Here is a 22,119-nt window from a genome sequence, read left to right as displayed (position 1 = left end):
ATTTATTCCCTCAGTAAACATAGTAAGCATGAGTTTATGGTCTCAGTCTCTAGTTTCTAATCTTCTTCAATACAGCATGATGTTCATTTAGTAAATGATGGTCCCATTTAAAAAAAAAAGGTCAAATAAACCATTAATCAGGGTATATTTTAGGGTGTGGCTACCTTGTGATTGACAGGTTGGTACCATGGTGTTGTTCTTTCAGCAAGTTGTCTTTTTCAACTCTTTTTGAAAGTTGATTGTAACATTATGGTCGCCAAAAATGGCTTATTGTTCATCCGTATGTATTTACCATCATGTAAGGTTGCAAAAAGCCAAGTTGGCAACGAGGGCATGGTCCCAGTGAAGAAAATGTTGTACATTTTAAAGCTTAATGAGTCAATCTGGTGCACTTTGAGAGGACATTTAAAAAGGACATAGCGGGATTCACAAATTGCCGCAGACCCCGACTGCATGAGGACAGACCGTTGATAGTCACACCGTTAGCAGGAGCTCAATACTTCAAAATGTATCTCCTCTTACAAATGTTTAAACGAGACACATTCTTTTTAATTCTTTACTTATTCTCATTTTCCATATCCTGGAAAATGAGAATAAGTAAAGAATTAAAAAGAATTTCAAAATCTGTATAAAAAGTTTAAAAGTGGTAACAGTATCAATAACCATGTCATGTAGGAAGTTTATGCAGAAAGAGAAGTGATGTCAACTGAAATGATGGAATGAGAGAAAGAGAGATATCAGTAAGAAGTATTCTTGGAGGTAAAGGAAAATAAATAATATGGCTGTTGAGACACAGGTCAAGCAAAAGGGATCTAGAATAAAGATGGTGCAGCAATTGACTGGATCCAGAGGGTGGCAGCAATGTAATATAAAGGATGATAACTGCCATAAAATCCAAAGAAGAAGAAGAGGAGGAAGTAGGCTTCATCTAATGATTGATGACAACAACAGTCCCTTTCAACACGGACTAATACTAATCTCAGAAGACAGTCATTGTTGGATTTAACATTTTTTATAAAGTTTAAAAAAAAACACAGTTATTCCGTACTTGATTAAGCACCATACTACGCAGACTTAAGTGACATTTTTAGACATACTATACTTTGCATTTTTTGCATTTTTTTATGATGGACTATTCTTTGACTTTTATATAACATTTTTTTCAATTACTATACTAGCACTTTTTCTTTTTTTTTCTTTTTTTTTACTGTTTGACATTCATTACTATGACTTTAAAATACTTTGCTATGACTTTATTGAAAAACTGTATCCGGACTCTTATGCCTTTTTCTGACATACTTTACTGGGACTTGAGTCACACTTTTTTTTACCATACTTTTAGTTTTTCTTTACTTATTTTTCTTTTTCGACATGTTATATGACTTTTTTCAACATACGACAATATTACTTTTTATGACATACTAGTCTATGACTTTTTAAAACTTATCAGTCAACTTTACTTCAAATTTTTATGGATCAACAAGTCCTCAGCTTTTAGACTTTAAGTCTCAAGCAAGCAGCAGTGGAGTTCAAAGTGGAGAAGCTCTTAACCTGTAAGCACTGAAGCACCAGAAAATTAAAAAACAACAGATGGGTTTAAAGTAAATTAATTATATTGAAACTACAATAGGACAGACCAAGAACTGCATCCCAGGACTCAGCAAAGGGTTGTGTCAACAAAAAGCTTAGAATGCATCTTTGTAGCACTCAGAGGACAAACAAAACCACATGATTAACCCCTGTGCTTCTTTTTCAAAAAGGTTGATTGGCCAAAGGGTCATAACTGCTTTTCTGCTCTACATCAGCTACCATATTTAATATGCATCAAGCTCTACTTTATGTCCTGCAGCTTGTGATACATTCAATACAGTGCAAGCTTTTGCCTATAGTTAAGCCTCTCCCTGACCTTAGCCTTTACATCCTGTTCCTGAGGTTGACATTCAGTGTCATGCCACACACAAAGGACAAATAATCAAACACAAGAACCATAATGTCATCACAAGTTGTGACCACGAGGATCCACCCCGAAGGAAGCTCTACACATATAACTGCAAATGCATACAAATTAACAGAATGCATGAATTAATGATACATGTTATGCTTCATTGCAGGCTAAATAAATGTAATGTTAGATACTGTATAATGTGTTTATTTACAGCTGCAGCCTCTAGTAGGTCGATTCACAGTAACTTTAACATTGTTGTTCATAAGTTAAAAGTTGAAAATAAGAATTACCATTTTATAGTACGGTTTTAATAATGTATTTTATTTCATTAACTATTGTTTAATTCGTATATTTATAGTTTATTCATATGACATATTTATTTCATAATATCTTTATTTAAGAGTTTAATTTGACATTTGAAATATAATAATATGATGCAAGGTTTAAAAAAATAAACAATCTGCTTATATTCAGTCAATTCACAATTATATATTTTGCCAATGTGTCTCCATATTTCTGTACTCACCATAAGGAAAGATTTGTTCCTCAAATTATGCATAGTTGCACCCTTTGATTAAATTTACTTGTAAACTCATGTGTAGCTGTATCTCACTGCCATGACCTGTTCATTTGAACCCATGCATGGGGCAAGGTCACCTTTTAGACCGCATGAGGTCACTGTGACCTCCAAACCCACTCCACGAGTCATCAGAGAGACATGGAGGGAGTCAGAGAGGAGAAGACATGACTGGACAGATATGGTTAGCTTGTCAGACTCAAGATAACATTCCTCTCTCTAACTGCATCAATTACCGAATACATTGAGATGAGATGAATCAAAATTCCCTTTTTACATTTTTGCATCAGAATCAGAATACACTGAAATGGCCCTGCTTGTTGTCCAGACTACATATGATCTGCACTGGTGTCACAGAGCTGTGTGATTCATTACAAGTGTGTCACTGACCTGCACCCGGTCCAGCAGAATGCCAGCGGTCACCATGCCCAGCCCGGCCAGCAGGTATGAAGGCAGCACCTGGAGAAAGATCACCATGGACGACTCTCTGGAGGAAATGTGGAGCTTCTCCTCCTCCATCCTGTCTGCACAGCTGCCAACTCTCTGTGCCCATTTCAAACCAAACTGCTGGCAACTAATAGAGACCAATACTGTTTGTTTGTCTTTCAGCCTGTCATCCTGCCCTGTCCTGTCCTATCTGTCTCCTTGGTAGCTCGCATGCTTGATATGTCAAAGACCAATGCTTTCATGACAAATATAAAGAAATAGTCAGGCGAAGACATTTATAATTAAATATTATAAAACACATTTTTGTCTAGATAAATCAAAATTATTAGACTTTAATACATCAAAAAAATATAAATAGTCATATGTATTTTAGTATTCGTGCACCTCCATATCACTGCAATGTGGGATCCTTTCACATGACACATAGTCTTCAGTCTGAGGTAAAACTTTTAAAACTTTTTTTCTGGGCACTTTTTAAAGTGCAGACTGACAGAAGGTTGGGGGTGTCAGTGACTATAAAGAATGAAGAAAGGATTCTTCCACGGACAGAGACACAGCTCACTATGTGCTATAAATATTCCCTCTACAACTCCCATCCCCAGCTGAGGGCTCATGTTATATGTCAGGGACCGAGTTCAAAGGGCTGGGAGCCATAGATTATAGTTTGGTCTTGGGATCGAGTTTTCGCAGCACTCACTGATGTCTCTGTGGGCAGGTCAGTGTTTATCTTCTTATTAGATCATCTACTGTGTTTGACTCACAATAGTTCATTTTTTTTGGTTTGTTGAACATCAGTTTTTGCTCCTGTTGAGTATTAATGGCATTTGCTGGCAGACACAAGCAGTCTGTCAGCTGGTGACAGTTGGGCTCGAAGAGACTTTGCTTCCAGGCAGTAAACAAGGTCAATGCAAGAGGCAGGCTGAACAACAGAACACAAGAAGTCTCTGCTGGAAAGGTTTGGTCTTTGCATTGTTTTTGATTTCTTTAAAAATCGACTGACATTTTGTCAAATAATTGCTTTTTTGTTTAAAAAAAAATGGTGATTCTAACATGATATTTGCATGTGCAGTTTGAAAAACTAAATGATGAGATTATACATTGACTGGTTTGCTTCTTAAGGTGTGTTTAATGTGACGAACATGGCCGGTTCTGGTGAAAAGAGCGGGACAACGCCTCAGTTCATCAGCGGATCCAGTAACATGTGCTCCACTAGAACCACCACCATTCGTCTTCGGGATATTTATGATCCCAAGCCTCAGCCTCCCAAAGCCCCGGTCCGGATCCGCCCACCAGGTCCAAGGACCCCCTCAGCGAAGGAGCTCAACCTAAAGCAGGTCTCGCCCAGCGACCCTCCGACCAAGACGATCATGAGGAGACGAGCTCAGTCTCTCCCTTCGTCTGCAGAGAGAAAAAAAGAGCTCAGGAGCCTGCAGGTACGCTTTGTGGACTCGCTGGGCCTCGAGTTAGAGGACGTTAAGGTCTTCAAGGTTCAGGACCAACCCTTGATACCTCAACATGTTATGTTCAGGCTACTGATGAGCTCTGAGCTGGCTTTCAGCAAGTCATTGGAGCTGTCCCTGCCTTACTTCAAACCTTGTTTCCCTGAAAACATGGGGGCTCAGCCGGACTTCCTGAAGCGTCTCTGCACTCAGAGTGTGTGTCTGGAGCAGGTCCTGTGTTCAGAGCAGGGGATTACAGGCACCATACAAGTACTCAACTTAGCCTATGAGAAACAAGTCACAGTGCACTACTCGTTCACCAACTGGAGAACACACACGGAAACCACAGCGTCCTGGGTGTCAAGTGTTCACAGCGGTGAGTGCGACGCTCCGGAGACAGATGTCTTCAGATTCCGTCTTCCTGTTCCTCCCTTTATTTTGCAGCCAGGAGCCATTTTGGAATTTGCCATTTGCTACCATGTGAAAGGATCTAATCATTGGGACAATAACAACGGACGTAATTACAAACTGTCTTGCCACAGTTACAAGGTGACCGTGCCGAGGGAGTGTGAGGACAGCATGCTGCACTTCACCTGAGTGTCCACACAGGGGAGCCGTTACATCTGCACACAGACATGGGTGACAAACGAGCAAAGTGTTTTACAGTAACTATGAACTGCTGTGTTTACCTAAACTTAGTACAAGCAGAGGTAGAATCAGACTTAATACATCCACTCCAGTACTAATTTTTACTTTACTACAGTTCAGAGGCAGATATTGCACCTCTTCTACATTATCTGAAAGCTCAAGATATATGGACAGTTAATAAAAATCATATTATTGGGTATTTGTAAAAAGTAGTTCAAATGAATACACCTTGTGCTTCCTACATGTTATTGGACCTGTAATGATCAGTCAAATAACTAAATGTATAATATTCCTCTGACCTGTACATTAATGAATCATTTCATTTTTCACACCTCAAATACATTTAGCTGATAATACTTCGGCACTTTTACTTAAGTAACATTTGCACATGCAGGTGTTTTATTATTAAGTATTTCAGTGCAGTACTGTCACTTTTAGTAAAGTGAATGATCTGAATACATCCTCCAACTCCTAGTAGAAGCCAGTATCTATAATATATATTATATATATATTTATATATATACTACTGTATTGGGTGAATTGATAATTTAACAGTGGTTTGTGCTAAATGTGTCTAAGATAAGGGTTAGTTACAGAGAGTCATAAAGGGACATTGTGACATTTGAAATGGTCAGCTTCCACACTGGTTTTGGAGTTAACCCTTACAAGGATTTTGTCATCAATTTAGTAATGCACACGTTGGAGGACTCACAAGAGGCACCTTAAAAAAGGAGGGCCAAAATCTGCTACGGAGGACAAAGTATTCAGACTTTTAGTCCCTATTACGGGTCCAGCTCCCAAAAGCACTGGATCCTACATTTCCTGCAATGCAGCTCCAAAGCTCACCACAACCAGCACCTCTAGTTTATAATTCTAGCTCTCTGATTATATTTTTGAGTCTCAAGCCTGAGTCATATAATAAAATCCTTTCTGGCCTGAGTCATGGAAGCATTCCTTAACTCCTGCTGGGTTTCTATTTAGATTAAATCCCTGCCACCTTTGAGAAACTGCTCACTTTGCACTTCAGCGAATCTGTTGACCCAATTTAATGATTGACAGTGTGAGTTACACGAATACCATTGTCGTTTCTCAACATTGAATTTGCACAGTTCCAAATCCCCAATCTCTGCTGATGTGACACAAATGGAGAGGGCTTCAGGACCCGTCTGCAACCTGAGCAGCTTGTTTGTTGTAACTGTGTACACTCTGCTCGGACCAACAGGGCTTGACCCCATTCTTCTGGAGCTTGTTTTGTTTTTGGAGGAGGATTACAGGGAGCCCTGTTAGCTCCCCTGTTGCACTGTGACCCGCCCCCCTTTGGATCCCCGACAGCACTGACCTTTCACTAAAAAGTTTCCACTGATACGAGAGGCTGGATTCCATGCAGGGGCTGCAATGTTTGCCATACTGTACAGCTGCAGAGACTAATGCAGAGGGAAGAATGTCCCCCGATGGGCCATGCTTTAAACACGACATATCTATGTTGAGCAGGTCAAGCCTTTTAAAAAGGATCCCTCAATCAGAGAAAACGTAATTATTATATTAATTATATGATATGACAATAATAAAAATAAAATAATATAAACTATTATATATCCGGCAGGATCAATGACGCAAGTGACAAAACAAATATCTTATAATTAAAATATCTGCAGTAAAATAAATAAATATAAAAACTGATAGTTAAAATAAAGGGATTGCTCATTGAAGGCAAAGTCTGTGATCCAAATGTGAACAAAATAAATAAAATCAGCTCTTTACTGGTAGAGAGGTCTTTAAATACAACTAAACTTAATTATATTTCAGTTATTATATCATTAATGATTTATTTCCAGTAGATATACATCTCGTCTTGAATGAAGGTGACCATAATTTGATTTGTTTGTTAAAAATGTTGGACATTGGTGATTCGAGTGCTCCTCTGCAGCAGCACCACACACTCACCAACCACTCCAGTCAGATATTGAAGTCATGAGACACTGGATGGCACCATTGCTTAAATATAAAACCCTACTAGTTCCATTTAAAAATATAGTGAATGTCAAGGTGTGTTTTGATTTTTTTTTCCAGTGGTGGAAGGAGCATTCCAGATTATATACTTATATATATATATACTTAAGTAAAAGTAGCCATGCAACGAAGTGAAAGCCCTTAAAGTGACAGCATCATCTCTTATAATTAGACAACTACTGTACTGTACATGTGTCTCTGCATTTAGTGATGGGCTGGTTTAGCTTCATTATCCCATCACTTATTACCGAGAGTGTAACATAGCATTATAGCCTTTAGACACATTTGTAATCAATCTTTTTAGAAAAGAAATAAACAGCATTCTACTTAAATGTGCATTTTATTCAGCACCCTTGGAAGGCACCCATAACTCTATGTTGTTGTCTCTTGCAATTGGCCTCAGTAGGTTGCTTGTAATTTGTGAATTCACAGATGAGGACTTATTCCACCATAGCAGTTCCTGTGAGGCTCAGAGGATAAAGGCATGTGCATGGCAATCATTTGCAGAGTGCAGTGTAGCCAGTTCTGTGATGCTTTAGTGCTTCCTCTGTACTTGAAACGAAATCACTGTTTCTTTCAAACATTGCACCAGGAACAAAAAGCTAACATCCCCTCAGTGGCCCGGGGCTTTCATCGCTCTTGTGCGGTGCTCGTTTGTGTCGATGTTCTTCACTAACGGTCTTAGCTGTCATGCCAGCGTGCCGGTTCGGGGCTCACATCCACGCTGCCTCTCAGCGCTGTGCCTTTATGTGGGGCCGTCGCCTTGTAATGGTTGCCGGTAGTTATGTAAGAGGCCACCATATTAGGAGCCATCATGATGCTCAATAGTGACGTTTGCTCCAGGGGACTGGCTGGGATTGAAATGTTTAAAAAAAAACTAACTGATGCATCATTATTATGATTATGAGTTCCATCTTTAAAACACCATTATGGCCTGTGTGATTTTGGAATAAAAGAACTGCGTCACTTTGATATATTTGTTCACTTAGTCTCAAGCGCATGACTGATTTCATCATGTAATATTAATTTGTAGTAGCAACATTTTGTTAAACACCATCATTGCAACATATCTAAAATAGTTATATTTAACATAAATTGGACTACCGACTCCCCAAAAAATCCTAAGAATAAGATACTGTAAACAACCATCATAGCAAAATGTTAACATAATTATTTTTAAAACATTATTAGTTATCTAATTAATGTCCTCTGAATAAAACAGATCATTATTTTAGTATAGTTACAGTTCATTTGCATGTTGTGTAAAATTAAAATAGCCAGAGGACATGAGGAAATGTGTGTCTGCTGCATCTTAGTGTGTGATACTTGGCAAACATGAACACAAAAAGTAGTTCCATCTATTAAAACTGCATGGGTGGAATTGGCTGCTCCAGGACTCCAAGAGATTGGTATTTAAAAAAAATAAAGCATTAATTAAAACACAATACAATGATATGAAGTCATTTGGAACAAATTGATTGACAAAGTCATTGACAAATTGGAATGATAGAATAAAGCATTGGGCAACAGGTATACCTGTGGGGTCTGCAGGGACCCTGGTTGGTAGAATCAAAGTGAATATAATGCTAATGTGTGGTTATAAATAACACTGGGTGCTCAGTGTTCTTGAGTAACAGTGACGTTTGTGTATTGTTCTTATGCAACGCAGTATAATTAACTGGCAAAATGTATTCCAGGAATAAATGGAAAAAAGGAAATGGTCCAATATCTGACGTGATTTATGATCCAAAAGCTAATTTTGAACCAGAAGGTCGTCACGCTTACAGTTGGCTATAGACTACAGAGCATATGTTCAGCGTGTGTGTGTGTTCACCGTTGGCCCTCACCTATCAGAGGGACACCCGGAAGTCAGGATATCCCCCTCACTCCCAACGAGAGCATCCCTCGTTCCTCCCACGCAGCTCCACAGGTCACCGGGGCTGCTCTGGGATCCGACCGGCCAAACGTCGGCCGCCTCAGCTCTCGGCCAGTAGATGCTCGTTATCGTTACTCCAGACGGCGAGCGGTCCTGGTGTACAGTGCAATTCTAACTGGAGCCGCCATCTGTTCCTCCACCAATGCCAGGACGGAGTGTGACTCACCTAACGTGCATGTCGATGTCAGAGAAGAAGCTGGAAAAACACTGCACTGCCAATCTGAACGTGCCAGGGCTGCTTCTATTTTTTCTACAATTTAATATCAGGTCAGAGGTTTCTACTGTCTGAAAGAGGCTTTTCTACGGCCTCAAATGCACCTACAGCTCCTATTATTCTAAAGGATTTGCAGTGGATCAGGAATAATGGCTTGTTTCTTTCATTCTTGTTCCTCTGCCAGTAATATGCAGCAGCGACAAACAGCTATTAGATCAACATCTCGCTCCGAATCGGACAAAGTCAGTCAAGTGGACTTGTTTTCGTGAGGGGATTTAAACCGGCTCACCTGCTTAATGCCTCACAAATGATGCCCGTCCACATTTATCAGAGAACGACGCACAGCATGAGAGGAAGAAACAGGTCACTGCGTTCATTTGTAAACTAATTGCTGCTTGATCTGAGGTGAACTTCACTACGATGTTATTATTTGCTTACCTAAGCACTAAAACCATTAGATAAATCTGAGCGCATTACAACCCATTTATGATGCTTAATCACCCTAATTCTGACTTTTGTAAGAAAGATTTCTAAATATCACACATTCTGTTATGCGGTGGTGTTGAAATGTGTTTGGAAAAACACCAAAATCAAGACAAAGTTTGTTACAAATAGAAAAGCTGTATTGTGCAGACAATAAATAGTGCTTACAAAGGGGATTCTGTCTTTTACACAGACAAGGTTTCTGTTTACACCGTCGATATGAAACGCATCAACTGAACTGGTGAGACTCAGACACAGCTCGGGGGAGGGGGGGGGGAATGTGACTACTGATACTGGAGTGGGACTGGTCGACTCGGTCACATGCACATTTCTCCCCCCCCTCCCCTGCGTGGCATCGGAAAAAATAACGTCTTTCAAAAGAGTCTGTTTACAAAAAAAAAGTCTCTGCTCGTCTATGGCGAATACATGACCTTGACTCCTCCCCGCTCCTCTGACAAGGTGAAGTGAGGGTTGAGGAGATGTTCCACTGAGCAGGAGTGGAGCTCGCTGCATGCGTCCACGCCGTCTCCCTCCAACTCCCCTTTTCCAGAGACATAGCCTCCAAGGTTTCTCTGGACGCAAGTACCAGAGCACCCACTAACTGTGGGCCAGGGCGCTGGAAGACTCCGTGCAAAGGTCTTCACTGACAGAACCAGATATCGGCAACTCTTCACAGAAGAAACCTTGCTATGGCCGGTGGAACCTGCAGAGAGGGAGAGAGGGAGGGGAAAGTGTGAGCGCGGGCTGAAATATTCACTCACTGGTTTAATCAATCAAAAGGCCTATTAATAGCCCAAAGGTCAGTGCGTTTAAAAGCAGCCAATGGTTTCTCCTCAAAGAATTGCATAAGCGCAACCCCGGCTAAATCAGGGCTTTTTTTGGCAACAGAGAATCTTGACACAAGCAAAACGTAAGCTAAATATATACGGACATTCATTATAATGGAGAGGTGGTGCAAAAGGGTGCAACTCTCTCATCTCAAGGGGCCTGGTTTCAGCTAAATTTAAGCCCTGCACTGCAGGGTGTGCAGTCATTGGTGTGAAATTGGCGGATAATGCACCTTTGAGGTTTTGCACAATGTCACACTGACCCTCTCAGACATCATCCTAACGACGAAGCAGAAAAAGAGAGCAACAAGCATGGTTTGCAGGACTCCGCCAACCAGTAGAGTTTCAGTGCATGTGTGCGTTTGTCCAAAATGACATTACTTAGTCATCCTATTAGACATTATTGTGAGGTCACAGTGACCGCCACGGCTGCCACCAGGCACAGAGGGACAAAACAACATTGGCTCAAACTGACCTCGTCAGATGCTTGCTCGAAGAATGAACTTCCATCTCATTGCTTTTGAACTCGTTCAGCTCCTTCCGTATCGCCGCCTGTGGAAAACATATAGCAACACAAAGCGTTAGAACTAAAAAATGATTAGTTCTGGTGTCAAAATATCTCTGTGACTGTTGTGTTCAACACATCCACGCAGTCGCTCAGGTGGCGGAGCTCCAATGCGGATGTTTTGAAAAACAATCTGCTGCTTAGGTGCAGATTACGCAAGCTTAACTGTGGTGGTGATGATGTCAAGCACTGCAAATATTAAAATAACCAGTAGGGATATATATTTGAAATATTAATCGTAAGAGACAGAGTTTCTGCAGAGTCACCAAGATAAATGCACATAAATGCCAGGTTAATGACGTGTGGTGAAACAGCAGAAGGGTATATGGCCTAAAATTGTTCAATATTATTAGATCAACTTTTTTCAAATACTTCTAGGCAGGATGCAACAATAATTCCTATTGATAAACTTAACTTATATCGAACTGAACCCAGATAAGTGGCATAGCCTGAGTTGATGTGTTAGCTACAGGTGTGATGATGCTGAGTCCCACCGGTAGGTGTGTAATGGCTTCTTACAGTGCACAAAACCATTTTTGTAAATTAAATTTCAGCGTTTTTTAATACTTTCAAATGCCTCTTTGAGGAAACTCAAAACTTTTTAAGACCGGCAGAAACGTAAAAAATGTTGTAATACTTCTAATATTAAAAAAGGTCAGTGTTGCTGTTGTGTTTTTTTTGTTTTGTTTTGTCTACCTTGTCAGCAGCTGACAGTCGGGTCCAGGGTTTGTCAGCTCTCCTGTCGTAGTCCTGAGCTTTGGCCACTTCCACATAGTCACTGAAGCGAATGAGGATCTTTCTGTCCCGCAGCTCGTCCACTGTCGGCCGCTGGTTCAGCTGGAGAAAGAGGAAAGATGTCAGCTGTCAGCAGCTTATTGATGCATTCAATCGACAAAGAGATTGTTGATAGAAACCAAATATTAAAAGTGCGCAGCAGGCCGGGTATTAAGGTTCTGTTTTGACTGGATGACGTTCCCCTCTATGAGGGCGGGTGTGTTGCCCATGTGGGATTTGATTCGATTTTTTTTTGCAAACTGGTGAGATCACTGCAGCTGCCTACCTTTCTGTTGAGCCGCTGTTTGATTTCCCTCCTCTCCTCCTGTTCTGTCTGGTCATTTCTTTCTGTTGACATAAAAAAAAAGGCAAATATTAAAACCAAAAAGCAGGTCAAAATCATTGAGGTACATTGACAATCATTCCAGGAAATATTGAGGCTTTTTTTTTTTGGAGATGCTCATTCATTGTAGCAAATGTTAAGTAAATACCAGGCCTCTGATTATTTCATGGGACTGGACACGTGATGAAGTCTGTGATTAACGGAGCTAATGTGTGTGATCCTCATCACAATCAATACTCTTTAGTGCGCCAGACTGCAAATGTGCTGAAGGACTGACTTCAACTGTGGATCAGTGCTGAAAGTGAGTTAGAGAGCGAGACAATGGGCGGATTAGAGCCTCCTGATTTATCTCCATCAGATACAGCAGAAAGGATTATTAGATGTCACTTCATTTATTTTGAATCTCTCTTTTTTCATTAAAAAAAATATATATATTTGTTGAGCTGTTGAACTAGTTTGGCAGCTTAAAGTGAGGCCGACACCTGTCACAGTGTGAAGTCTGAGTACATTTGACTCTTTGGGTGCAACAGGAACACGTTATGGGCATTTTCACTAAAGGAATTTAGCTTGCAGTTAGGAGGTTGGGTCAGTGAATGTTTTAAGCGGGGTTGAGTTTAGCTTGAACACATGTTCCCGTGCAGAGAGAGGCGGGGTCAGTGATGAGGCCTACAGCTGCTCAGAGATCACAGGTGGCCCATCTCAACAGGGAGACTCGATTCAACACAAATGTGGGACTTCATTCCTCACTGTTTCATAATCGCTCTGTACTGTCAGGACAGCACGACTAGTTTCACAGTTTGCTGCGAGTGCTACGATCTGACGCCTTCTCCCTACACGAGTAAAGTTATTCTTATGAATAAAACGGTGTTGTTGCTTTACCAAGGAGATCAAGTTATCTCAAAAATTTCAAATATAAGTTCAAATCCCCAAGGGGGAGATGCAAGAACATGCGTCTTAGACTCCAACTAACAATCTAACTACCTAGTCTCTTTGGAAAATTGTTTAGGAATATCACATTTAGTTTTGGGGATTTATGGTCAGAAATATATTTTCTGGACAAAACTTCTTCTTGCAAATATGTCAATCTTTGGGGGGGATTTTCAATTTATTCATGTCAGACATTTTAAAAAACAACAAAAAAACAACAAAAAACAAGCATCACAACAGTTTAGTTTTCCAAAGTCAAAGGTAATTTGACTTCTTTTGTCGGAGCAACAGTCCCAAACACAAAGGTATTGAATTTCCAATGATATCAAACGGTAAAGCTGTTTCTCAAATCCACATTTGAGAATCCGCATACAGAATATTTTGAGTTTTTGTTTGAAAAATGACCCAAACCATAAACAGAATATTTACATTGTTGATACTTTTCTGTCATCCGACAATTGAAATAGTAAAAAATATATAATAGTAGACTAATTATTTGAAAATATTAACAAAAAATAATCATAACTTTGAAACAGTAAAAGTAATTAGTAATAAAACAAGGTATGAACGTCTTATTTTAGAATGTCCTTTAAGTCACGTCACAATTAGTATTAAGTGTATATTAAATAAACACTTAAGTTGTGTTTTTATAAAGGGAGCCCAAAACCGGAAAGTCAACATAAACCCAAATCAACTTGATTAACAAGTTTTTCCAAATTAAAGCTACGAAAACTCCTGTAGCGAGATGTTTCTACAAACAAAGGCTTGTGCTGGTTTCTCCAGATAAACACAGCCATAATGACTGTTGTCCTCCCCGACATAAACCTCCACGGCTTGGTTGAACTTACGCTTTAAGATGTTCCGACTCTCCAGCTCCTCCACCGCCGGCCTCTGGCTCAGTCTCCTGCGGAAAAACACCAGAATTACGTTCTGGACCATCTTTGGCCCCTCGCACTGCTGTGGCGGTTTCTTGGCAGCCAAGTCTTTGTCGGTCCCCCTACTACCAATCCTCCTCCTCCTACTACTACGACTAGCACACTGGATGCTTGTGCCGGTGCGCCGAGCGCCAAGATCCGCACATCCAAAACGCAAACACCGCGTCCCACCTTGAGTCCAAACAGCGGCTGGTTCTATTGTAACGTTTAAGGCTCCACATCGGGGAAATAAAGGTGAGGCTGCGCGTTTAGGATCACGCACCAGGGCCAGTTCAGTGAGGAATGGAAAAAGGGGAGAATTTCCACAAAAAAAAAAGTCCGGCTCGGTTCAGGCGAGATGGGAAGTTTAGCCGAGAGGAGCGTCGGTTGTAGTCCCTGCGGAGCGGAGGATGCTGGGCGCTGTGAGAGGAGAGAGAGCTGCAGAGCCTGCCTCCTTTTTACACCACATGCACGGCACTCATGTGAAGGGGAGGGACTGAGAAGGAGATTCCCCACACACGCACACGCACACACACACACACACACACACACACACACACACACACACACACACACACACACACACACCGCAGCAGAGGGAGTTGTGCAATATTGTGGTAGGACAGCTTCATCAGACCAAAACAAAGTAAAGGAAAATCCATCTAAACCCCCTTTGCCCCATTTTATTAATCTTTATAATGCACATACAGTGTTGGATGTGATGTAGTTGAATGGAACTAAAGATGTTTCCAGAGAAAAATAATATGGAGCAAATGCAATATCTGTTATTGAAACTGAAAAAAAAAACAACATCCGATGATAATGAGCAGGATAAACTCAATATTTAATGGCTGCTCTGTATTTATTTTGTTTGTCTAATTGTTATGTTTATAGCCTAAATGTCAGAAATTGGTGAAAAAACACAAATCCAATTCCCAGAACATAAGTTGATACCTTCACATTTCTTCCTGTGTCCAAACCAGTCCAAATATAATTCAAATTTAAAGATATAAAGCAAAGAAAAGCAAAAACATCTTCACATTTGAAAACCTCCAACCAGCAAATGTAATTTTAGCACCAACAAGGACTATGACGTGTTATACGCAACATGGTGGTACAGATGCCTTCACGTGGACACAGATGAAATGCAAACACACAGAGACAAGGCAGCTGACATCAGCAATTTGTATTTACGCCACGCAGCCCGAATGTTTAACAAGATGGGGTGGTTTGGTGGTCAGCATTCCACATCACTTGAATTTAAGGATTCCTCACATGACCTTTCAGGATAAATCTACACCCCACCCCCGACACACTCGCTCACACTAAATTTGCCTTGCAGCTGTCGAGACAGCGCCGGATTCCAAAAAGGAGAACTCTTTGCCTCACAGGAAATATACACTGACTTTAATGTTTTAATTTTTCCCAATGGCTTAATGCGATTAATAAGAAACAAAAAAAAAAACCTTTGTTGATCCTGGGGTTATATGGGTGATATGGACAAAACTGATGTTATGATCTCCCTATGGTTTAAATCTCTAAACTAGGGGAATATAAGCAGGCAAAGTCATGCTTCACCCCTGAGTAAGACACACAAAACACACTGAGAAGTGGTCAAAACGTACCTAGTGTTTTTGTAGCTTTACCCGGACGGTTTGTAGCTTTATTATTTGCAACTTGCTAAAAACTTGCTAAGAAATGTAGCCAAAGTGCAACAGCTGGACTCCGCTGTGTGATTCTGCATTGCAATGCTCAAACAGCTGTATCAAGTTAAAGCTAGCTGGTAAGCTAGCCTTGTTATGCTGAAATGATATTACTGCTTCTTCCTTGGTTGTTAGTTTGCTTTATAATTTGCAGCAACTAGCTTAAAAACAATAGGCGAAAGTGCAATAACTGGACTCCGCTGTGCGATACTGCATTGCAATGCTAAAACAACAGAGCTACATAGAGTTAAGGCTAGCTATTAAGCTAGCATTCTAAAGCTAAAACTAAATCACTGGTTTTCCTTGGTCGTTATCTAAAAATAAAAATATATAATTTTGATGAACGGACTTCTAAGTAATAAGAAGTCCCAAGCTAACTAGCTTAGCTGATCTCAGTAGTTTAGCAAAACAGTGATAAAATGAATTCATCATTTAAGTCAGCTCCGGGCTGTAAATACATATCAAACTAAAATGCATATTTTTTCTACTACAATTCAAATAAAATGGATGCGAGAGCACCACATTTTTTAGTAAATACCGCAGTTTCTCTCATGATGTCTGGGGTATAGATATAATATCAAATACGCTTAAATTGAAGGCATTGCAAATGTTCCATCTGTATGCAGTTTGTCTGTCTGTGTCAGACTGACAACTTTAAAATATATTTTCTTTTCTTTCTCAACTAATACGGTTTGCCTCGGTAGGCCAGAAAAAGTTTCACAGTGGAGCCCCCAGCTGTAATCACGTTTAGGAGCACTAGCGTCAATGCACAGAACAGTCGCTCCCTGAATAAACAGAGATTAGATAAAGATAACAAGTCACGACTCACTTGAGATAAAATGGCACGAGCTCTTAATAAAATCAACTTTTCTAGACAACCAGAAAAAAGGTTTGGACCACAATGCATTCACACTCTTAATAGTTGGAGTTGGTGAAACTATGATTCACACCAGCAGCGGGGAAGAGTGGCAGAAAATTAGATCTGATGTTGTTCTGTCCAGCTCAGGAGCTTAAAGTGCTGACAGAGAAAGGGACATCCCATTCAGTAGGAACACTGTGTCTTTGTCGGAGCAGGACAACCCCCCTTCCATCCTCCAAATTATTGAGGTGGACGGACAGTATTTGAGTGTGGGTTCACCGCAGGGCAAGCTGGCATCATCTTTAAATTGTCAAAAAACGATCCCAGAAGTACTTACTGTCCTGCCTGCAATTGCTCTTACCAAGTCTAGTTGGAAAAATGTGACAGAGACTACGCCATCTACGCTTTACAATGACTGCCCCTGGACTGGATAATAAGGCTAATCTTTTAAAACACAAAAACACTTAGGATAAAATACTTTTCTGGCTATTTCAATATTTTATTAGAATTTGTTTTCATTTCGGTCCATTATAAGCATCAACAATCTATTGCTGGACCAAATATTGGACTATCTGGCATAACCCCAGATGATGTCTAGTGCTATTTTCCAACATTAATGTTAAAGTATGGTTAACGTTAACACTTGGTAGAGGTCCAGGTAACATAGTGGTTAAGGTTAATAAAAACCTTAAAATCAAAGGTTTAGTTTTCTTGGACACAACATTCCTGTGTACATTCTGTGTATCCTTAAATGTGTTGAATGTATTCTCTCCTCATAAAACAATCAGATTTTCATTCTATTTGTTTTTCTGAAATTCTGCATTCTAAAGCTTTTTCTGCAGATTTGCTAAATTTCTTGGGACATACTGCTTTCAGCTGTTGATTGGCAAAACAACTTGAAACCGACATTCTTGCACGTTTACGCGATACAAACAAAATAGGGGAAAGCTCCCTCTTTCTTATTAGCAACCATCACTGTCACTAATTTATGTCAATTCTGTGGGCCAAAAAGTTGTTAGACTGTTGATAGGTTTGTGTGTCTGTATTTGCCCAAAGATCATAAGTGAGGGAAGAAGCTTCACAGTCCAACTTCCAATCATATCAATATAAAGATGTAAGCTCCACCTGTTATTTCAATGTGCCGTATACGTATTGAATAAATACTTAATTTATATATTTCATTTTTTTATATATTTATATTATTTATTTATTTCATTTTTTTTTTTTACAATGCACACTGAGCATCACTGGCACAAAAAAATCTTTCAACATTAATTCAGTTCTATCTTAACAAAATTTGGACTACAAGGATGTAGTTTGAATGTGCACTTTGCAGCTGTGGCTTTTAGGAAAATATAAATGTCCCATCAGACTGAGCATCAGCAGATATACAAGGACAATGACAGAATAATGGAAAACCTTTTATAAGCCGTGACATATGTCCACGGCCCTGTAAATAATGACACCTAGAGTGTGCACATCTATAATAAGCTTCCTGTCCTGTGATAGCTTCAGCTGCAACTGGGACCACTAAGGGATTACAGAACAGCACCACAGACACGGCAATATCGGAGGCTGAGGGGAGAACGTGCTAAATGGAGCAGAGCCGTAGTAGGATGTTTGGTCTGCAGCGGAAAACATTTCAGGTCAATAGCATTTGCCTCAGTTCACAGAGCGAATCAAATCTGCTGCTGCAGCCAACCTCTTTAAGTCACAAAAGATGCTTTAGATGTGTTTTACACCAGACAATTTAGATGCTGAGGATTAAACCCAATAACACTAAATCCAAATACCTTAAAAGCTAGAGTGAGTCAGCCTGTTTCTATTTTGCCAAACAATCCTAATGGGCCTTTAGTCACTGCCTCCTGCAGCGTTTTTTTTGCGTTTCACAAGTACTCGCCCACCCTGCTCGGTCAGAGGTAAAAAAGTTCTGTCGTTTATCGGAGAACTCCCCAGCATGTCAAAGCAATGAGCTGCCTGCAAGAGCAGGTGCTGATGGGAATGTCAGCCCATGAAAACTGGAGGAGAATGGGATGAGTCAGGCGCCACGGGCCGGGCAGCGGGCCTGCCTACTGCCCACTGAGGTGTGCCCTAATCCCGCGCCTTTTTCCTCGCAGTGACAGAGCGGGGAAGGACCGGAGAGCCGCGCTCGGATGTGGAGTCGGGAATAATCAACCAAACCCTCCTTAGTCGTAACCTACCAGAAGCTCGACGTTTATGTAACTTGGTTGTGATGAAGCGTTGACCTGGATGACTCCCACTGTTACTAGGTCACATGAATATGAAAGACTGTGGCTTTGCTGGAAAAATGCTGCTTGGATATATATTTCACACTAACACTCTACTGCACCCATTCCTAAATTTCAAATTATGAAAAAGCTCAGTAAACCACTCGAGAGCCTTCCAACTGCCCTTTAAAACTCACTCTGTTCAAAGGCTGGCTGTGCTATTGATGATAGATGAATGGGGACACATTCAAAGACTCAGACATGAAACCAAGAATCAATTCTTTATCTAGCCAGTTGTTTTGTCTCCGAGGCGTCGCCCTGTAGCGCAGGTTTTTACAGATCAAGCGGCTGATCGAGTCTGGCTCTTGAGCATCCCGCTGGGGGCACAGTGTGGAGGAGGCAACTTCAAATAGCATGATCCCGCTGTAGGTTGCTGCACATAGGCCGTGAACTTTCACTGCGAAGCAACTTCAAGTGGTTCTGGAAGCTAAAGCGCCATTATGCGCAGAGTTTTAAATTGAAGTCTGCCAATATGTAAGAGTCTACAGCCGCGCTGGCAGCTCAGTGAGGCTGCACTTAGGCACTGAGATGCTTTGAGATAGGTGTTAACATTGGCATGTCAATGTGTTGACAAATTCAATGCCAATGTGCTGATTTTAAAGACTCTGTGAAATTAAAAATATATTTCCCCAGTTTTAGTCTTGCTTTCCTAATTATGTGTAAAAAAAAATAGGTGTCTTACATCAGAATCCCCATCAAAAATGTTAAAACGGTTTCAATTGTTTGAGGACACATCCTGTACTCATGGGCATTTACAAAAAAATCATTATCCAATCAAATGAGACTTTGGTTGATAAATATAAAACCACACTTCAACTTCTGTTGATCTTTGGGTTAGGGTCAGGGGAACTTTTTGATTTTCAACAGGCCCTGTGCAGGTGAGCGTCCGCGAGACGACGCCAAGCTATTTGTGGAGTTTTGCAGGCGGACGAGCAGATTGAAAGGTTATTAAGCAAGTATTACCAAATGTTCACCATCCTAGCTTAGCATTTTAGCATGCTAACAGTTGCTAATTGGCAAAAAAAAAAACTGTTCTCACTCCAAACACTTCAAATAAAGCAGCTTTGTCAGTGCTCCTTAGGCATCTGACACCAACGGTCATTTAGCGCTGTATGCAACGCACCCACCCATGGCATTACGAGCAGAGCAACTGACGTATTATGAAGTGCGGGATAGCCCTCACAAGTCAGACGGGAAGAGAGTTCTTCCAGGAGGCAGTGTTAAAGTCCAATGCAAAACTAAGAGTTGACATTTAGTCCCGAGTCTCTAGTCACCTCAGTCACTAGTCAAGTGAGTCGTTAGTCAGTAAAGTTGACATCAATGTCAGATCTATATTTCTTGGGTTCCTGAGCAGTCAGCAGATATGCGGGCCAAGACTTCCTTTTTTGCAACCTTTACCTGCATACAAAGACTGCTCATTGTGTACAGTCCGATTAGCAACTTGAGATCTGAGAAAGTTTAAGTAACCGGTTTACAAGCTAATTTTTCCTTAAAAAGACCTGCATTCATGGTCTGATGATAGCCAAAGATTGCATTTGTTCAAGGCATTCTGCAATTGGCTATCCACACAAATTCTTTACCTGCATTCAGCCAAACTGCTCAGAAGGCAATTGGTCAATACTACTCAGATTACAATTAGAACCTAGAAAGTTTCAGATGACAAAATCTTAAAATGAACTTTTATCTCTATAAACAGATCCTGCATTCACATGCATTAATCTGTTTAGAGAGATAAAGTTAACTTCTAACACAATGTTTTCCTTAACCTAACTAAGTTGTTTGGCTGTCTATACCTAACTGCCTGGGGAGGCGGAAGTTAATTATGATAAGACAGTACCAAGGCAACGAGCGCAGTTTTTGACACACTGACACGTGCAAAACTGAAGCTGGAGGTGGTACTTAGAGTGTCATCGTTGCCTTGAACCAAGCTGCGTTATTTGACGCATTGGTGTGGGAATGTTTTGCACAAATCAAAAAGTGCAGCTGAGGTCGATGGAAATACAATCATTAAATAGATATAAATGCAGACCTGCTACCAGCGCTAGAGGATCACAGAACAAGATTAAAAGGTATCTTAAGCTGAACATGAATGTCCAAATTTCATGGCAAACCTTCCAATAGTTGCAGAGACAAAACACACGAAACCTAAAATGTGAACGTCATGACGGCACTATAGTGGAAAAGTGACCAAAGACATCTGGATTCTTCTTCTGGGGACCACGAATGTCTTAACGGGCCAACACTGCCTCCCTCGTTCCAAGTACACTAACAGTCCAGAATGACTGAAAAGACATTGATTCCCTTAAACAATGGACATCCATGAGCAGACATGGCTGATGTAACATATTTAAAAGTAAATTACTGATTCTGTTTGCATAATGAACCCTCTTACAGTCAGCTGGGAGGCCACAATCAGTGCTGGACTGGGAGAATATACGTACACCCTACTGTACCTGTTTATTTATAGCCTGAGAAGTGTAGCAGTGGGTGACAAGCAAACTAATCGAGCCACATATGTCACAGGTCACGTCTCCTGGGCAGTGACGATCTAACCCTAACTTGGCATGGGGTTAGAAAGGAGGGTAAAAACACTTTTCAGTGAGTGGGTGCTGAGGCTTTGAGACTTTTGACATTTCAATTAGAGGGTTCTTACAGCTAGATCCCTCGAAAAAACCCATTGTGTAACGTTAATTACTGCATGTGGGACAGGGATGGTCTATAGCGGTGACAACGTGTAATTTGAGGATTTCACTTCATGCCATATACAGTATGTGCAGGCTGTGTCATCTGGTGCTTACGTCTCTCCAACTGCTTTATAATATCTGCCAACTCCAGTCCTGTAATTGGATTGATGCCCGCCCGTGATGCTGCTCGCTATAAAGGGCACAAATAGAAAACCGTAGAGGCACTTCCTGGGAGAAATGTTCCTCATGCGAAACCACAGAGACAAAAACTACACACTACTATTCTTATTTTAATCCTCAGCTGACTGCAGACGTGTTGTCACGCCCAGTGGGTGGAAGTGGAGGAGTCAGGGTTAACAACAAGTATTCAGCTATGTTGTAGACTAATCTTTGTTTTAAAGAACTTAAAAATAAAAGAAAATTTGTAACCAAGAGCATCACACCACTGTGAAAATCATTTGCGTGTAAAATACTCTTTGCACACACACATACACAAATGATAAAACATCTACCTGCTACAATATATAGCTTGTGAC

At 40.6% G+C, this 22,119-nt stretch overlaps 2 protein-coding genes across 3 annotated transcripts in view; one reads left to right on the top strand and one right to left on the bottom strand.

Moving 5' to 3' along the window:
* Positions 1 to 4,108: 4,108 nt before the first annotated feature.
* Positions 4,109 to 5,005, top strand: ppp1r3db (protein phosphatase 1, regulatory subunit 3Db). The gene has a single exon (XM_054617791.1). The coding sequence runs from the start codon at positions 4,109 to 4,111 to the stop codon at positions 5,003 to 5,005; it is 897 nt and encodes a 298-aa protein (XP_054473766.1).
* A 4,862-nt stretch (positions 5,006 to 9,867) lies between these two features.
* The window catches only part of phactr3b (phosphatase and actin regulator 3b), a 51,471-nt gene continuing 39,219 nt past the window's right edge, over positions 9,868 to 22,119 (bottom strand). For both annotated transcript variants that reach the window (XM_054616976.1, XM_054616977.1), the window contains exons 9-13: positions 13,984 to 14,039; positions 12,152 to 12,213; positions 11,788 to 11,928; positions 11,002 to 11,078; positions 9,868 to 10,402 (exon numbers count right to left, since the gene is read on the bottom strand). In XM_054616976.1, coding sequence (XP_054472951.1) covers positions 10,387 to 10,402; positions 11,002 to 11,078; positions 11,788 to 11,928; positions 12,152 to 12,213; positions 13,984 to 14,039 — 352 coding nt within the window. In that variant the 3' untranslated portion in view covers positions 9,868 to 10,386. The remainder of the gene's footprint in view (positions 10,403 to 11,001; positions 11,079 to 11,787; positions 11,929 to 12,151; positions 12,214 to 13,983; positions 14,040 to 22,119) is intronic.

This window comes from Anoplopoma fimbria, chromosome 17 (genome assembly GCF_027596085.1).
Source record: "Anoplopoma fimbria isolate UVic2021 breed Golden Eagle Sablefish chromosome 17, Afim_UVic_2022, whole genome shotgun sequence".
NCBI classification, from domain to species: domain Eukaryota; kingdom Metazoa; phylum Chordata; class Actinopteri; order Perciformes; family Anoplopomatidae; genus Anoplopoma; species Anoplopoma fimbria.
Note: the sequence above shows the minus strand (reverse complement) of the source record. Positions and strands in the feature narration are given on the sequence as shown.